At 52.6% G+C, this 16,353-nt stretch overlaps 6 protein-coding genes across 6 annotated transcripts; 3 read left to right on the plus strand and 3 right to left on the minus strand.

Moving 5' to 3' along the window:
• Nucleotides 1-369: 369 nt before the first annotated feature.
• Nucleotides 370-2,202, minus strand: A1O3_00684 (uncharacterized protein; the record flags this gene model as incomplete). The annotated part of the gene is made up of 1 exon (XM_007730834.1): nucleotides 370-2,202. The coding sequence occupies one exon, from the start codon at nucleotides 2,200-2,202 to the stop codon at nucleotides 370-372; it is 1,833 nt and encodes a 610-aa protein (XP_007729024.1).
• A 741-nt stretch (nucleotides 2,203-2,943) lies between these two features.
• On the minus strand, nucleotides 2,944-4,873 carry A1O3_00685 (uncharacterized protein; the record flags this gene model as incomplete). The annotated part of the gene is made up of 3 exons (XM_007730835.1): nucleotides 2,944-4,033; nucleotides 4,080-4,686; nucleotides 4,735-4,873. 3 exons carry the CDS (start codon nucleotides 4,871-4,873, stop codon nucleotides 2,944-2,946), a joined length of 1,836 nt encoding a protein of 611 aa, XP_007729025.1.
• A 1,836-nt stretch (nucleotides 4,874-6,709) lies between these two features.
• A1O3_00686 (uncharacterized protein) lies at nucleotides 6,710-8,276 on the plus strand (the record flags this gene model as incomplete). The annotated part of the gene is made up of 8 exons (XM_007730836.1): nucleotides 6,710-6,805; nucleotides 6,865-6,958; nucleotides 7,179-7,301; nucleotides 7,366-7,388; nucleotides 7,447-7,484; nucleotides 7,549-7,686; nucleotides 7,744-8,006; nucleotides 8,071-8,276. The coding sequence occupies 8 exons, from the start codon at nucleotides 6,710-6,712 to the stop codon at nucleotides 8,274-8,276; spliced, it is 981 nt and encodes a 326-aa protein (XP_007729026.1).
• A 601-nt stretch (nucleotides 8,277-8,877) lies between these two features.
• A1O3_00687 (uncharacterized protein) lies at nucleotides 8,878-10,835 on the plus strand (the record flags this gene model as incomplete). Its single annotated transcript, XM_007730837.1, has 6 exons — nucleotides 8,878-9,064; nucleotides 9,159-9,355; nucleotides 9,426-9,784; nucleotides 9,856-9,981; nucleotides 10,046-10,526; nucleotides 10,713-10,835. 6 exons carry the CDS (start codon nucleotides 8,878-8,880, stop codon nucleotides 10,833-10,835), a joined length of 1,473 nt encoding a protein of 490 aa, XP_007729027.1.
• Nucleotides 10,836-11,711: 876 nt separating this feature from the next.
• On the plus strand, nucleotides 11,712-13,793 carry A1O3_00688 (uncharacterized protein; the record flags this gene model as incomplete). Its single annotated transcript, XM_007730838.1, has 1 exon — nucleotides 11,712-13,793. The coding sequence occupies one exon, from the start codon at nucleotides 11,712-11,714 to the stop codon at nucleotides 13,791-13,793; it is 2,082 nt and encodes a 693-aa protein (XP_007729028.1).
• A 971-nt stretch (nucleotides 13,794-14,764) lies between these two features.
• Nucleotides 14,765-16,303, minus strand: A1O3_00689 (uncharacterized protein; the record flags this gene model as incomplete). Its single annotated transcript, XM_007730839.1, has 1 exon — nucleotides 14,765-16,303. The coding sequence occupies one exon, from the start codon at nucleotides 16,301-16,303 to the stop codon at nucleotides 14,765-14,767; it is 1,539 nt and encodes a 512-aa protein (XP_007729029.1).
• Nucleotides 16,304-16,353: the final 50 nt, after the last annotated feature.

Raw genomic sequence — 16,353 nt, forward strand, 5'->3', positions numbered from 1 at the left:
AAATACACTCAACTCAAGTCAAATACACTCAACTCAAGTCAAATACACTCAACTCAAGTCAAATACACTCAACTCAAGTCAAATACACTCAACTCTGCAAAATCAAGGAAATTTCCATACATGGCTTACACCGATCGTCTATCACTATTTGTAGTACTTATAAGTGCTCGTCCTACGTCTATGTTCAAGTCAAGTCTACCGTTGCGAGCTGTGCATCGACCTCTTCTCCTCGTGTTATGTCACGCTTGTTCTGGCTGGGGCGAATACCGCATGTTTTCCAACCCCAAAAGGACTGGCGTCATCACTGCTTCGTCGTCCAGGAAGACTGGACGGCTCGAACACACTACGGCGGGCAGGACCAAATTTGCCTCAGCAATTCTTACTCCAATACAGCTTGGCCATACGCGGCAACGTGTCAAACGAGCTGAAGTTGCCGTCGGCAGGGATCCAGTCACTGGTATTGCCGGGGAGGTACTTTGCCGCGGCGGCAGTGAAGAAACTCGTGGCATAGACGTCGACGAGAGTCGAGTCTGAAATATTCGCCACACTGACGTTTGCCTGGACGTAGTGCGGCATCGCAGCGTTTCCCTGGTCGATGTGCACGGTATTATCGCCGTCGGAGCCCAGATCATCTTTCGTGACGTAGCCCAACGTCCTGACCAGACTCGTGTCGTTGACGGCGCGCTTGTAGACTTTGTCTGTCTGCAAGTTGAGCAGCAGGTTCTTGGCCGCGGACCACGGAGCAGTCAGACGCCGCCAGTAGTTCTGATATGGGTTGGTCTGATAGGCATTGTCAATGGTGAAAGGTCCCTTCAGTAGATCGTAGCGGAAACCGCCTGTGTTGGTGAGAACGATGCGCGGCATGTCGGTACGCTCCGCGTCGACAATGACTTTCGGGAAGACGGCGGTGGTTAGGTAGTGGAATAAGCTCAGGTTCGAGCTGATCGGGTATCGACTCAAGTAGTAGCTGTCCGGAACACAGCCAAGCTTTTGGGTCAGTTCCGGAAGGGTATTGATGGCGCTGGTTATATTCTCGCTAATGCCCTCCCCAAGACTAGTGTTGAACGTCTGCTCCGTCGTAGACGTATGGAATTCAAAGCTGTACCGATTGAAATCCAGGTATTGGCGTGTGTAGGACAGATCGGACTTGTGGTTGGGCTTGACACCAGGGACGGCGGAAGGAGACTGCGTGATTTTGGTCGCGTTGCCTTGTGGTGAGTTCGCCTGAGTTACGTTCTTGGGTAGGCCGTTGACGGATACCCATCCAACGGTTTCGCAATATCTCCCTGAGGCTATGCCGACCGCATTTGCATCAAATACCACGGCATCACGCACGTGCCGGTGACCGCCGAAAATTTGGATGGGCGTAGTGGGATGGTGCTGACGGATTGCGGCGTATATTAAACCCCATTCAGTTGAGTTGCGTAGGGTGATGTGCCCAGCGACCACGAACATGTCAATGTCCGACCTCTTGACTTGCTGCTGGAACCACGATTGCTTGACAGCATCACCAACCGGAGTGACCACGGTTGCATCGCTGTTGCCGGTAAAGTTGAAGATGAAGGCAAAAGACATGATTCTGACACCAAACTTCGTCCTCCAGTAAGCGTACCGTTGGGAGAAGGGCTTGAGCACTCCGGTATCGTTGAACTCAACATTGGAGGTGATATAGCGACCAGCCCAGTAAGGCGCGAAGTTGTGATAGGTATCGTTTGCAATCCCAGTTGTGTAGAGCTCATGGTTCCCGATTGACAACAGATCGTAGGGCAACTTCTTGAAGATGGGAAGTGTGAGTCTGCCATTGGGAGTTGTGGCATCGCCAAATCCAGTTCCATCGTGAAGGTCGCCTGAGTCGATGAGCAGGAGGTCGACCCCGAGAGCGTCGGCCTTTGCTTTCATCTTCTGGACAAAATCCGCAAAGTCGCCATAGTCGGCGCTGTAGTTCTCGTCGAGTAGGTGTCCTGCTAACCAACCATGCGTATCTGTAGTCTGTAGGAAATTGATCTGTCCCCAATGCAAGCCTTTGATCTGCTGCGGGGGAGTGACCATTGCTTGTGGCTGTATTCGCTTCATGAGATCATGTTTCTTCATCAGTCCGTGATCGACATAGCCTCCCAGGACAGGCGAAGTCCAGTCATGGTCCTCGCAACCATAGCCCGGCCGCAGGAAAGGCGTGAGGGTGAGGAACAAGCTTAGCAGCATGATGATGAGGAACTCTGAGCAGCGAGGGATCTATCAAGATGCAAGTAAACCTTCGCGGTCAGCCCACAACAAGCAGAATCCCATCTCGAGGCAGGACATCGGAGCTGTCCTGATGAGGGTCCATCTTTCAATGAGCTGCATGGCAGCAGAGATAAGAACAAGGTGCAGCTTCGAGAATACGGCATGCCTCAGGGCCTATGCACGGTGGTTACATCGTGTGGGTTAGGAGAAGGGCGCAACAGCGCAGAGAGATCAACAGACAGTCGACGGCTGGACACTGGAGGGGCTGCCAGATGACGTACGGGCGGATGTACCATCTAATAGGTGCCTACCATTATTTCGCACCCGCACTAAACCTGATATCAGAGGTTGGATCAGCCACCAGTGCGAGATCATGCTTATTAGGCAACCCGCAGATTCTCCATATCAGACACCTCCGGCGAAGGTTTGGCGCAGCACGAAATACAACAGCGCCATAAACTCCAGAGCCTGACTGAGAGCTATCGAACAACCTGGACTTCCACTCCGTTACGAGGACGACAATGCAGAGACCTTCAATACTAGAACAAGGCAAGGCGCCGGCGAAAGCACCGGCCGTCTTCATTTTATTTTTCTTTGTGCGAGGTACTATCACCAAACATCGCTCTACATTCCATGGTCATAGCCAACATCATACTCAACAAATGGCCGGATTTACAGCATAAAGCCCCTGTACAGTGTCAGCCGTAATGTGTTTCTCACCTAGCCATCGAAAGTCAGACTCACCTGATTCTGCAGTGCCACACCGGCCAGCCTCGCTTGGGCGTCCTCCTCGTCATCCAAGAGTTCATCAATCTTCTTAACGTCGTCAATGACCCAGAATTCCGCGAAAGCCTTGACTACCGCTTTGGTATGCTTCTCAACCACATCATCATCCACTGCTGCAAAGCATAGTCGGAAGTATTGCCACCCCTTTTCAGATACGAGCTCTGGCGTGGGAGAGAACATTGCCCCAGGGCTGAGTAGTACCAGGTACGGTTTGATGGTCATGAACATCCACAAGGCCCGAGCGAGCCGCTCATGCGTGACGTCTTGATGCAAGGGATGTGTTTGGTAGTGGACTCGCATCCAGAGAAACATACCAGCCATTGGATACGCGAAATCGTAAAGCTGTGTCTTGTGAAGCAGTTCATAGTCATCCTCATCCGGTGCCGAAACACTCGACGGCCGCGGAGAACTCTGAATCAGGTATTTACCGTCCTCGAGAATTGTACTCATCAGTTGCATTCGTCGTTCGTAATTGCCACGCAATCCCTCGAGCCATCGCACCCACCCTTCGACTGCCCACCCGCTGCCATCTTTGCTGCCGCCCTTACCCGGGTCCCCATTCGTCGAAGGCCCCAAGATGAGTTCAGCAATCAAGCTCTGAACAAATCCACTAGGTTGCTGTGTAGTAGTCTCAGTGATGCGTTGGATTCGCTCAATCATGGCCGGCTGGGCCGTAATCCATCCCAGCCGGCATCCGGGAGCCACGGTCTTGCTGAAAGTGTCTAACCGGACCACTCGTCCATCAACATCAATTGACAGATACGAAGGCACAAGGCTGTCCAAGAACGCAAACCCGCTAGACTTGCCCCCAGACGAGGCATTGTAATTATGTGACGGGTCGATAGGGAAATTCTCCGAAACAGGCTTACCCCGAGTCTTGATCGAGAGCTGGTTCGCAGAAGGATATTGGAGATACCAGTATGGCTCATCTTCAATGATGATGATGTCGTACTTCTGGCATAGTGAGTAGATCTCCGTGCGTCTCTTCACCGATAGCAGCCCTGACGTAGGATTCTGACCCATTCTGTGCAAATCAGCCAAGGTCTGCGACACCACTTGTTCATACTCACGTCACGGTATACATCAGATGTGGCCTCTTGCCCTTGTTCTTGTCCCAGTTGGTCAGGACCTCTTCTAGACCTCCCTTACCGTAAGCGAGCATTCCCTCGTCATCAATAGCCACAGGCACCACATTGAGGCCACGAGGTTTGGTAGCTTGGATGGCATTCATATAAGCAAACTCTTCACATAAGATGCCCTCTCTTTCCCGGATCCAGTCCCTGTCTTCATCCCAGATATTACTGAAGCATTCAATGGCTTTGGAAAACCCATCAGTAGATCCGCACGTCAGGATGACTTCCGGCCCACCCTTGTATGGAACATTGGGATGCAAGTTCTTCTGCGTGAAGGATCGAATGAAACTGTAGAGGGGGGGATACCCCTGAGCCGTGCCATATTGTAAGGCAGTGGCCAAATCAATCTTTCGCAGGATATTTGGTTCGGCTGAATCGTGAGGCACAAGAACTCTGGAGGCAGCAGGACCTTCGGCAATCGTAAAATTGGCCAGTTCCGTCGCGGGGGGGTCAACAGGCTTGTTAGGCGTCGGTCGGTGTCGATCCGGGAGGGCAGTTGATGCCTCCAATGTATCGTAGGGGAAGTAGGCAGCATTCGGGAGACCTCGACATAGTGAGCTAAAATGACGTGCTTCATCGGCCAAGAACGTACCTCCAGCAAGATTGCCTATGCCAGGAATCAAAAAGTATTTGTAGAATTGTTTGATGTTACTGGCATCGCGTTTCTTGGTGACTCGAGAGAAATGGTAGGACAGGTCCTTGGGCTCAAGCTTCTCCTCGGTGGATGCCATTGCGGCGTAGCGAAGCTGGAGCGTTGAGATAAGGAAGTCCAAATGAGATCTATCAAATATCAAGATTCGATCAAGGGCAGCCGACCCAACTCAGCAATAGGCCAGTACAAGAAGCGGTGCACGTATGAAGGCTGCAGGGATTGCATATATGGGCAAGGGAAATAGGCATCATTGAGGCATCTGATGATGCACCACGCTGATAAGTGTCGATAAGCCCGATGTGGAAGCCAGGGCTCCGAAAGCCCCGCGCGGATGGCTGCGCCCTTCAGTCTCTTGTGTCACGATGTTACTCCGGACATCTTCACCACCCAATCAATATCGCAACGCTTCATCCAGCTTACTAACCAGTGACACATTTGTACGCTCTTCTGATGGACGACACATTCTGGTCCAGTGGCACACAGGCCCCTCCACACTTCTCGACATTAGGCCGCCGATAGCTTCATAGCTGGGCAAGTACGGTTAGTAAAACATGGCAAGCTTGGATGAGACATATAGGAACGACAATAGAGCTTAAAGCTGGAAGAGGGTAGATGCTACGCAGTCAGGTTGCAGGAGAGAGCGGCCGAGATCAATGGGCACCATTGTAAGGGATGTTGACAGAAGCTTCCGTCGTAATCGGGGGAGTCTATTGGTGCTCTTACACACCGTCAGAGGTTGCAACAAGTTTACTTTATGCCATGGAGTTTGTTGGCTTCAAGCTCTCCCATGTCTGGATGCTAATGCAGGGTAACAAGCATGATTGCTGGGTTGATGCTGGAACCGACACGAGCTGAGATATGCGAATGATGGTCAAAAGAGGTAACATCGAGACACCAGACGGGCAACGCAAGCACTTCCTCGGCCACCCAGGGACCCAGCGACCTTGAATTGAATGTGACGAAGCCTTAGCTACGGCAACACTGCGCACCGCGAGTGACATCCACCTGAGCACCATCTGTCCACAGTCGCTCACAAGTGTCGCGGTCCGAAGCGATATGTTGAGCTAAGTTCAGGCATAAGGAACGTACAGTTAGGTCGCGCTACATTAATAATTGTACGGATACATGCGAGTTTTGAATTTCGATCAACAACTACCGGGCAGGTACATATTAGCAGCTACTACGTACCTAATGTATCATGAGGCGACTTATGAGGCCGGGCTAAATCATCACTGCGACTAATTTGGAGGGGCTTTAACCTAAATTTAGGCTCGGGGTTAGTTGATACTCTAAACTCACAACCCGTAATTACTACATACGCGTACGGAGATGCGTCCTCCAAGGCGAGAGGTTCGCTTGCTTCTTTCTTACCTGTAGGTGCCTGTATCCGCAGTGCTACTCTGCTACATCATGTTCCCTACATCTCCAAATCTACCTAGTAGTACTTACCCAACATGTTAGCCGAGGGACGCTTGCTGACGTGGTGTGACCTAAACCCAGCATCTCGTCCTTTTAACGCCCTGTTCCAGGTCCGCGTTTCGAGTTCCAGACCCTTGAAGGGGACACTCCTCTGGCTTGTACCAATCATTGGGGAGGGCAAAACGTGACATACACCGGAGCGGCATGAATCACAAGCGGTTCTAGTGGACATGGCCTAGCAAAGGCTACTCCTGCAACATGCGCTGCATGTCCGGTGATGGATGTGCGGCATGGCAAGAAGTTCCAAACCCAACCATATGCCACAATAGCCCATTTCAGCATGTGGACAGCTCAGCCGAAATGTGCTATACCGCCATTAAGACTACAGAGCACCGCGCTTCTTTTCGTACTCATAACCACTACGTTGCTTCGTGGACCGACGCATAAGCCTCCGTTTCAATGACATCTCCATTGTCGACTTCTACACCTATGCGCCATGTCCCACACGTCGAACACTGAAAGCAATGACACTCAGGATCATCCTCTCGCCGCAGAGGCTCAACCCTATGAAGATGATTCTGCAATCGGAGATGTAGGGAATCATACTTATGCCCCACGCTGGAGCGCACCGAAACTTACTAGAACCAACAGGACGATGATCTCGACTCCACCGCTTCCTTGACGGCGAGCATTTACAATTTCCGCGAAGAAAATGGGCGGACATACAATAGCTACGGCGATAGAGGTACGATTTATGAGGGTCATACCGAATCATACACCGAGGAGACTGACCTGACTTGTTACTTATAAGAGTATGTCCTGCCCAACGACGAGGTACGAAACCCCGGTGTACGTCTAGAGTCTGTGGCTAATGGACAATTATGACAGCAAGAGCTAGATCGCTTAGGCAAGTATTGTGCTCGATGACTTGGTCGGACCAAGTCACTAATCCCAGCACGCATTAGACCTCCAACATCATCTTCTCAAGATGACCTTTGGCCTTAGTGGATGCGGCATCGACAAGAGAGACGGTATGCGTCGTGTTCTGGACATTGGCACAGGCACAGGTATCTGGGCTATTGAATATGGTAAACTCAGAAATTGGTCTCCTTCCCGCATCCACCAACCTGTTATGCTGACTATGGGGAAAAGGTGATCTCCATCCAGAATCAATTGTGTGTCAACGATTGTCTTATGGCATCAGTGTCAAGGACGAGAACTCACACAACGCAGGTAACAGGCATTGATGTTAGTCCAGTAATGCCATCATTGTGAGTTCTAACAACTCCTTTGCTTGACATTCGATATAACCCGCCGGATTTAACCTACTCACAGTGTTCCCCCAAACGTCCGGTTTGAAGTGGCAGATGTGGAACGGCCGTGGACCTTTTCATATGAGTTCGACTTCATCTTCAGCCGAATGATGACCGGGGCAATCAGCAATTGGAAGCAGTTGATCCAACGGTGTTTCGAGTAACATGCCCCCCCTCAGACGAGCGGATCCCGAACATCACGCTGACCCTGACATAGCAACCTCAGCCCCGGGGGCTTTTTCGAACTCCAGGACATATCTTTCAATCTTCGCTCGGATGATGGAACGCTCTCGGAGGACTCGGCGCTGGCAAAATGGGCGGCATATATGCTGCATGCCAGCGTCAACGTCGGCTCACCCCTCAATAGTGTCGAATCGGTCAAATCGCTCATGATCGATGCCGGCTTCGTGGATGTAGTGCAGCATCGGTACTACTGGCCGCAAAATTCGTGGCCAGCTGACCCCAAGCTTAAGAAAATCGGTGAGTTGTCAACTCTTGAACCCACTCAGCTGCTGTGCCCGCAATCTAACGCAGCCGCCTCTAGGGATATGGACATATCACGACTTTACTTGCTCTCTCTCGGGTATCAGCATGGCCTTATTTACTCGGGGACTAGGCTGGACTGTTCCCGAGCTGGAGACGTTCCTGATTGACGTAAGAAAGGACATGAAGAATACGTCGATCCACGCATATTGGCCCATGTTCGCAATATCTGGCAAAAAGCCTGATCATCCGGCGGCAGAGGCATAGTCAGATGACAAAGATCAGCGGAAGCGAACACCACGAAGTCGTTGGAGGATGCTATTGAGCTGCTGGCTGCGGGAAGCGATCACATAGCCGCATATGTGATCATCCCACGAGGGGGAGCTAAGGCCTTAGGGCCCCTTAGCCCTTAGGCCACGGCTTCAGCAGGTTTCGGGCTTCTTAGCCATCTGGGCGGGGAAGGAGGAAGCCGTATCACTGGCTGGGGCTGCCTACTGTGCATACCCTCCTACGTGCTACTGTAAACCCTGTCTAGGTGCCGTCCGGGGGCTAGGAAGGCTGCTGCCGGTGGGAACCCCCGTCTGTGGCCTCCCCGGGGGCAACGCTGGCTACCTACAAACCTGATCTACTGTTCTCCGTACAGTAGTGGTATGTATTTATGCATCTTCAAGCCCGCGGGCGATGTTCAATGTTCATTCGTACTACTAGGATCCCTACCTGGTGTGCCAGGCGCAATATGTCATCCTGGTACGAGCACTCCGTACTCCGAATGTAAGGTAGGTATTGCCCTCAGGGACAGCCGTAATCCCACTTCTGTCCGCCTCTTCAACTTGTCACCACATCTCCAGTGCCTCACAAACCCATCATTATGCTATCAATTCTGTTGGCCGGAGCATTGCTGTTCCTCTACCTGCTCCTCACTTCTCTCTACAGCTGGTACCGCCTACGGCATATCCCTGGACCCTTCTGGGCGGGTATCTCGAAGCTTTGGCTGTTCAAGCACACATGGGATGGGTCCATGTACCTGACATCCGCCGAGGCCTGCTTTAAACACGGTAAGGGACTATCCGTAGAGAGTACTCATGCTATCTCCGCTCGCTTCGACTTCCTGCCTTGTATCTGCGTGAAACCAACCCTTACTATGTCTAGGATCGTTGATTCGTATCGGCCCCAACGAGTTGATCACTAGCGATCCAAATGTTCTGAGATATATTCTCTCCGTCCGCTCGCCGTATCATAGGGCCGACTGGTACGAGGCTATACGAATCGACCCTGACCACGACAATGTCTTGTCCGAACGGGATGAGGAGAGACATGCAATGCTTCGCACCAAGATGTCGCCAGGGGTACATATGCCAATCACCAGAGATAATCAGCCTTCGCTGTTCAAGACCTCGCTGATCCAAGTCTTTCTAGTATGCAGGAAAAGATGTCCCGAACCTTGAGGAATCTCTGGACAACGTCATCCACAAACTCGTTTCCCTGATAGAGACAAATTACTTGTCCACAGATACCGAATACAGGCCCATCGACTTTGCGCGCAAAGCACAGTACCTGACCCTTGACATCATCGGTGACATCGGATTTGGAAGAGCATTTGGGTACCTCGACGAGGATAAGGACATGTTTTCATACATTTCCACCACCGAGGCCACAATTCCCATGATCATATTGGTTGGCGCTTTTCCCTGGCTGGCAAAGGTTGTGCAATCGCCCCTCTTAAAGGCCTTCCTGCCCAAGGATACTGATGCTTACGGCCTGGGCAAAATCATGGGGTAGGTTTTTTTCTGCGCAGTAGTGATTATTTATAAGAGACTGTGCTAACCTTTGACTACGATTTATCAAGGCTCGCTAAGCAGGTCGTGACTGAGCGTTTCCAACCAGATGCCAAACCTCACATGGACATGCTGGGCTCCTTTATCCGACACGGCCTGTCACAGGAAGACGCTGAATCAGAAACCATGGTGCAAATGTAGGTCGGATCGGAACAACGCAGCTACAGACTGGTCTGACAAGAGCTAACCTTGAAATCTCAGCCTTGCCGGCAGCGACACCACCGCCTCCGCCACACGCGCAACAATGTTGCATCTAATCACTAACCCTCGCGTCCTTTCGAAGCTGCTCGCTGAATTGAAGGCCAATCAAATCTCCGATCCCATCACCGACTCTGAAGCCCGCAGACTCCCCTACCTCCAAGCTGTCATCAAGGAGGGTCTCCGCATCCACCCACCAGTGACCGGCCTGATGCTGAAAGATGTGCCACCCACTGGCGACACTATCAATGGGTACTTTGTGCCGGGCGGGACAAAACTCGGATACTGTGCGTTTGGACTCTTCTGGGATCCCAAACTCTGGGGCTCGGACGCGCGAGTCTTCCGCCCAGAGCGCTGGCTCGAGGGGTCGCCTGAGGAGATTCGACAGAAAGAGGCCAATCTCGAGCTTGTATTTGGACATGGTCGTTGGCAGTGTCTAGGCAAGAGCATTGCCCAGATCGAATTGAACAAGATCTTTGTACAGGTGAGTAGATACACTACCATGTTTTCTAGACCTTTGCCTGCCGTGGACATTGGTTAAACCAACATTCCCAACGACGACGGGAGCGTGATCTCAGACAAAGCTGCCTAATTCTCAGCAGCGTCGATGAGAAGTGAATGTGTGATCTGTGAATGGAAAGCTAACTTGATCTCTGTCTTTGACGTCTAGCTCCTTCGGAACTTTGAGTTCAGCATTGTCGATCCCACGAAGCCATGGAATTCTTTCAATGCCGGAGTCTTTATCGTCAGCGACATGTGGATGCGAGTCACCAAGCGAGACCCGAAAATCTAGGGGTCGAGGTAAATCAGAGGCGCGGGTAGTGGTTACGATGAGGACGGCAACAGTTGCATCGAGCAACTGAGGAGCAATAGCTCGACGAGGGACCACAAAGTTGTGTCAATAGCTGGGTGTGCCTTCAGTCAGCGGTCTCGGTTGTCTCAAATGTACTCGGTAGACGGCTGGGAGGGAGAGTTCTACCCTAACCCTAACCCTAACCCTAACCCTTTACGCATGCCTCAGGTGCGGTATCGATAAGCTCCAGCCTCGGTCCAGGCTGGCATCTGCAAGGCACCGGTGCACTGTGGCAGCCTGAGCCTCCCTCCTGTATGACGCTGTAGTAAGAGGCTTGATGTGCTTGATCTTCAGACGCCTCGTGGATAATATTATGACTATTGATTGATATTCATGATACGTTCTCTCCAAGTGCCCCGACTGCCGGCCGGTGTACATATATTTGGCCCTCTTCAGTTACTGATACTACAGTATGTGGAATCCGCCGTGCAATTGGCCCCGCTGGACCTTACAGTAGGCCAGGCCTTAGGCCTAAGGAGCCTTAGCAGCCCGTCAGTTCATCTGTCTCCGGCGAGGCCGGGTGAGCTGCGCATCAGCCATCAGCCATGCATCCATCCATTCATCCATCCCATCTCCGGCTACTCCGTACATATCTGGGCCGGTCCTACTCTTCAATCCTCTCGCTTCGGTCGTTTGCTTGCACCTCGCTCGGGCGTTTGCTATAGACTTGTCGCTCTGGTAGCAATGTACTTCCGCTGAACAGATTGCATTGTTTGCCTGTCATTTGTGCGGCTATATGTTCAACTGGGAGTACGGATACATTATCGCCAGTCCTCGACTCCAGCATCTCCGTCTCCAGCTCATCCGTCCCCCGCCATGCACCCCGAGTACCGCGACGACGAAGAAAACCTCGTCTCTGACATACCCGCCCTGACTGACGAAGAGCCCGACAACGATGCCGAAAGCCGCGACTTGCACGTCCGGTCCGCCTCGGAGACTTCCGCAACTGCGCTGCCGATCCCCATCTGGCTCCGAGAAGCCTCCCACTCGTTCAAGTACAAATGGGTGCCGTTGCCTGTACGAAAGGCATCTCGGGCAGTGTTCACTTGGGTGAAAGGACCAGTGCCTCCTCGAGTGCTAAAGATTGATCCTATATTCCCCAAGGTCCAACAAGCGCCGATCAGGTTGCTGGACAAGTATGCGCCTAAGAAGAAACACCGGTTCGTGTTACTGGTTGCCCTTTATGCCTGCTGGTTCTTGACGTGGTCACTCATGCTTAAACAGCATGCCACGTCCGGGGCCATCAAGGGATATGGCAAGCCTCGCAATCTGTGGTGCGGCGCCAGTTTCTGGGAAGATGGCAACGGGTGCGGGTTGAACGGAAACCAGTGTCGACCGTTTTCCTCAGCCCATCTGGCCTTCCGCTGTCCGGCCAACTGCAAAGGCACGCATCTTTTGGAAGAACGTTTTGTTGGGAATCAATCACTGCGGTATGAGGGGCTGGTGGTCGGTGGGCCGGATCCGGACGCTCCAGACTCCATCCCCGTCTACCGCGGAGACAGTTTCATCTGCCAGGCCGCGATACATGCTGGCGTCACCACTGACGCCAATGGAGGTTGTGGTGTGGCTACGCTCGTGGGATCGCACACCAACTTCAAAGCGACAAAAGCGCATGGGATCGAGAGCACCGCCTTCCCAGCCACGTTTCCTCGGTCGTTTACGTTCCAGCGCCTGGCGCCATCGCAGGCAAAATGCCCTACGGATTCACGCTGGCCTCTGTTCGTTGTGACGGCGGTCGCGTTGGTTGTGTTGTCCATCTTTACAACATCTCCAGCTGTGTTCTTCTTCAGCACATTCGTCATCTTGTTCCTGCATGTCGGTCTGGTCTCCGACCCACCCAACACGGCCAACATCTACGAGGCCATTAGCAAACTTTTGGAAAGGTTTCTACCAGCGGCATTCATTTCGTACATCTTGTTCCGTACCTCGGCAAAGCCCTTGCTGCGAGGACTCACCGCGCAGATCGAGAAGACGGTGCTGTATCTTGGGTTCTGCTTCATCGGAGCACTCAACAACTACACTTTTGCTCCCCTGATACCCATCGAGAGATTGACGCCACATGATCTCGCACAGCCAGGAGCACCATTCGCTCTGGCGATCATCATCACTGTGGTTCTGGTGATTATCGGGACGCAAATCCACTGGATCCGCGTTTCAGGGAACATGCCCAAATACCTCGCCATCTATGCGGGCATGGGGCTCGCTCTGATCATCTTGCTGGTTCTACCTGGATTCCGGCTCCGGATCCACCATTATATTCTGGCCCTGGTGTTCATCCCTGGCACGAGATTCCAGATCAGACCGAGTCTAATGTATCAAGGACTGTTGCTGGGGCTGTTCATCAATGGCGTTGCACGATGGGGCTTCGCGTCCATCATCGAGACCCCTGCCGCGCTGGGCGAGGTTCCTTCGTCCGGAGGAGGGTCGTCGTGGTGGGGTGCGAAATCTCCAAACGTGACGGCAGTGGTACACAGGACCTCCCTGAGAGCTGGAGCTGCTGTGAACGATTTTGGGACGGCTTTTCTTTCTGATCTGGACACGGTCGGCGACGTGGTTTCCAATATCACGTTCCGCTGGGGCCCACTGCCCCGCGACAAGGGTGTCGACGGCGTCAGCATCCTGATCAACGATGTCGAGCGGTGGCGCGGATACACGGATGAAGAACTATACTGGGACCAAGAACAGGTGACGCTGCCACGGATACGACGTAAAGAGAGAGCAAGCGCGGCAACGGGTGAGCCCGAGTTTGAACCCGAGTCTGAACCCGAGTCTGAACTTGAATTTGAGCCTGAGCCCGAGTTTTTCAGGTTCGCGTGGATGAACGGCAACGCTGCCGGCAGATACAGCAAAGTCGGCCTGTGGGACGAGAAGGGCGTTTGGCACGATATTCCTGCCTGATCTATGTCATGGCCCATGTCATGGCCCCATGGCTTGAAGTGGTGAAGGTCAGAACATGCCTACGTATCTGGGTCCACACAACCGGGATGGAACAGCTGACCGCTACCAGTGTAGTCCATGATATCCCAAGGCCAAGGCCCCTGACGGAAACGGAAACGGAGCGTGTATATACATGGCGTGAGCCGCCTCGGTTGGATAGATTGGGGAGGGCATCTATGAAATCTATGAAATCTATGAAATCTATGAAATCTATGAAATCTATGAAATCTATGAAATCTATCAAGTTCATAAAGTGGTGAATTCTATACTCCCTGCTTTCCCTCTCCTATTGGCGGCTTGATAGAACGCACCGCGCCGCTCGCCCATCCCGCGCCGCTTTTAAAACACCACTGCCCTGCCACTCACTCACCCTCCGTCAGCCTCACCGTCTCTCTCATCCTCGACTCGCCCACGACTCTTCTCCAGCCACTGGGCGATGCCCTCGGCGCCTGCGCCAGACCAGGATCCTACGTCGATGGACGGCCGGGTGCGCAGTTACTAGGCCTACTAGGCCCTCTTCTGGGCCCCGACGGCGGTCAACGTTCCTCGCCTTTCGACTTTTGACTTTTGACTTTCTTCCGACCTTGCTTAAAAAGGGGACCCCTTCCCTTCCGACGCGCAGTACAAGATGAATATGAAATCATACGGGCCTTGTTCACTCCTGATATTTTACCCAAGATGAGTGCCCTTATTCACTCCGACTGACTTCACATCTAAACAGACAGGCGACAGGCTGGGCAATCTACAACAACCGCGTCCATCATGGGGCTGTCCTTGCTCTTCCCCTTCCCAACCTTGTAGTCGCCATTTCCCAATTCTGTTCCTGTACGGAGTACACCTACCACCATTTGTGCTTGGTAAATTGCATACTCGTACGAGTAGCCATAGCTAGATCTGAGTTTGGGAGATTGGTGCAACAAAGTGTGTTACCGTCAAAGCTCAATCTGATCAAGCCTGTCCATGACCTGCTCGATGTACGCAACTCCCACAACGATGCCATCGGCGTCCTGCAGCTTCCGCTGCTCCTCTCCGTTCTCCAGTCCGTCCAGGCAAGCTAGAACGACGTCCTTATACTTGGTGCCAAACTTGGGCGGGATTTGTTTCTGGGCCAAGTCTTTGTATTGGACTCGCTGGGCGTCTGGACTGAGCAACTCCGATTCTTCAATTTCCTGGCCGTCTTTTGTTTTCTTCACTTTGTTCCACAAATGCTTCTGACCGCCACGTGGGTCGGTGAATAATCTCCACAGCGCTATTTCCAAGAGAACGACACCTAAGCTGTACACGTCGTGACGCATCGTGAATTCATGCCCGACCTTCAGGTGCTGACGATCAGGATGCTGATAAATGTTCTTCTTCCAGTCCGTTTCTCGGAGCAACTGGGACCTGGCATCAGCTTTGCGTACGGCATCGAACCCAACCAGATACGGCTGACCAAGGTGTTCAGGGTATGTGTGAGATGCGGACTCAAACACGAGGACATTGGTAGGGTTGATCTGCTTGTGAACGAATCCTCCAGCGTGGATATAGAAAAGCGCCGAGGCGATGCCCTTGGCGAGGCGCAAACGCTCAGTCAATGAATGGACCGGACGAGCGTGACCTTGGTCGATTTCCATCAAGGCCTGAAGGGCCTTGGGCGATGTTTGGCCTTCGGGGTAAGCAAAATGAAGAGCGAACAAATTCTTGCGAAGGTTCTGCGAGAAGCCGAGACACCTCAAGATGCCCATGGTGGAAGGATCCGCTTGTCTCAATCTTGCGGCCAGGTCTCGTACAAGGATGCGGGTCGCATTGATGGCCGGGGTATCGGCCGAGTTTGCATATTTTCTATACTCGCCCAATGTATTGGTCCCGGACTTGTTCTTCTCTAGCCAGATATGGGAGTCCTTGGTCACTGGCGTCACCGCCTCGTCGTGATCATATTCCGTGTCGATGTTGAGTGACTTGATCTCCGCCTCAGCGGGTGGATCAGCCGATCGAATGCTTCGAATTCTGCTTGTCACGGTGTTGGAAGAAGCCAGCCCAGCGGCAGGTGTTGCGGTTGAGGTGGAGGTTCCGAAGAAGAGGAAGATGATAGCCCTTTCCAGGAATCGCTTCACCCATTTCTCGAGCTCGGCACAACTCTTCGAAATCTTTCTAGCTCCGCGGAACGAATAGCCTACCTGTACAAGCACACCAGTTTCTCCGTCCGTCAGCAGCGAGGTGATGGATTCTGCAGAGTCTCGAATTGCTTGGGAAAGCTGCTCGAGGTCGTCGGCGAACGTCGCCGTCACGGATGCAGCGTTCTCTTTGTAGAAGTTCAGAACTTCGGACACCTCACCCTGGGCGCATCTCACGGCAAGCTTGAAGAGCCTCTTGTCTTTGTCCATGGCCTTGTACAAATCGTATTTTTCCTTCAGGAAGTCGGCATACTTGATTGCGAGGTCGACGAGCCCTGGAATCGCCAGCACGACGCTTGTGGTTTTCGCCGCTGGCATTTTCGGCCGAGTCAAGTCATTCAATTGCTAGCACCAACGTCTTTGTTCGG

Source organism: Capronia epimyces (genome assembly GCF_000585565.1).
Source record: "Capronia epimyces CBS 606.96 chromosome Unknown aczIQ-supercont1.1, whole genome shotgun sequence".
NCBI lineage: Eukaryota > Fungi > Ascomycota > Eurotiomycetes > Chaetothyriales > Herpotrichiellaceae > Capronia > Capronia epimyces.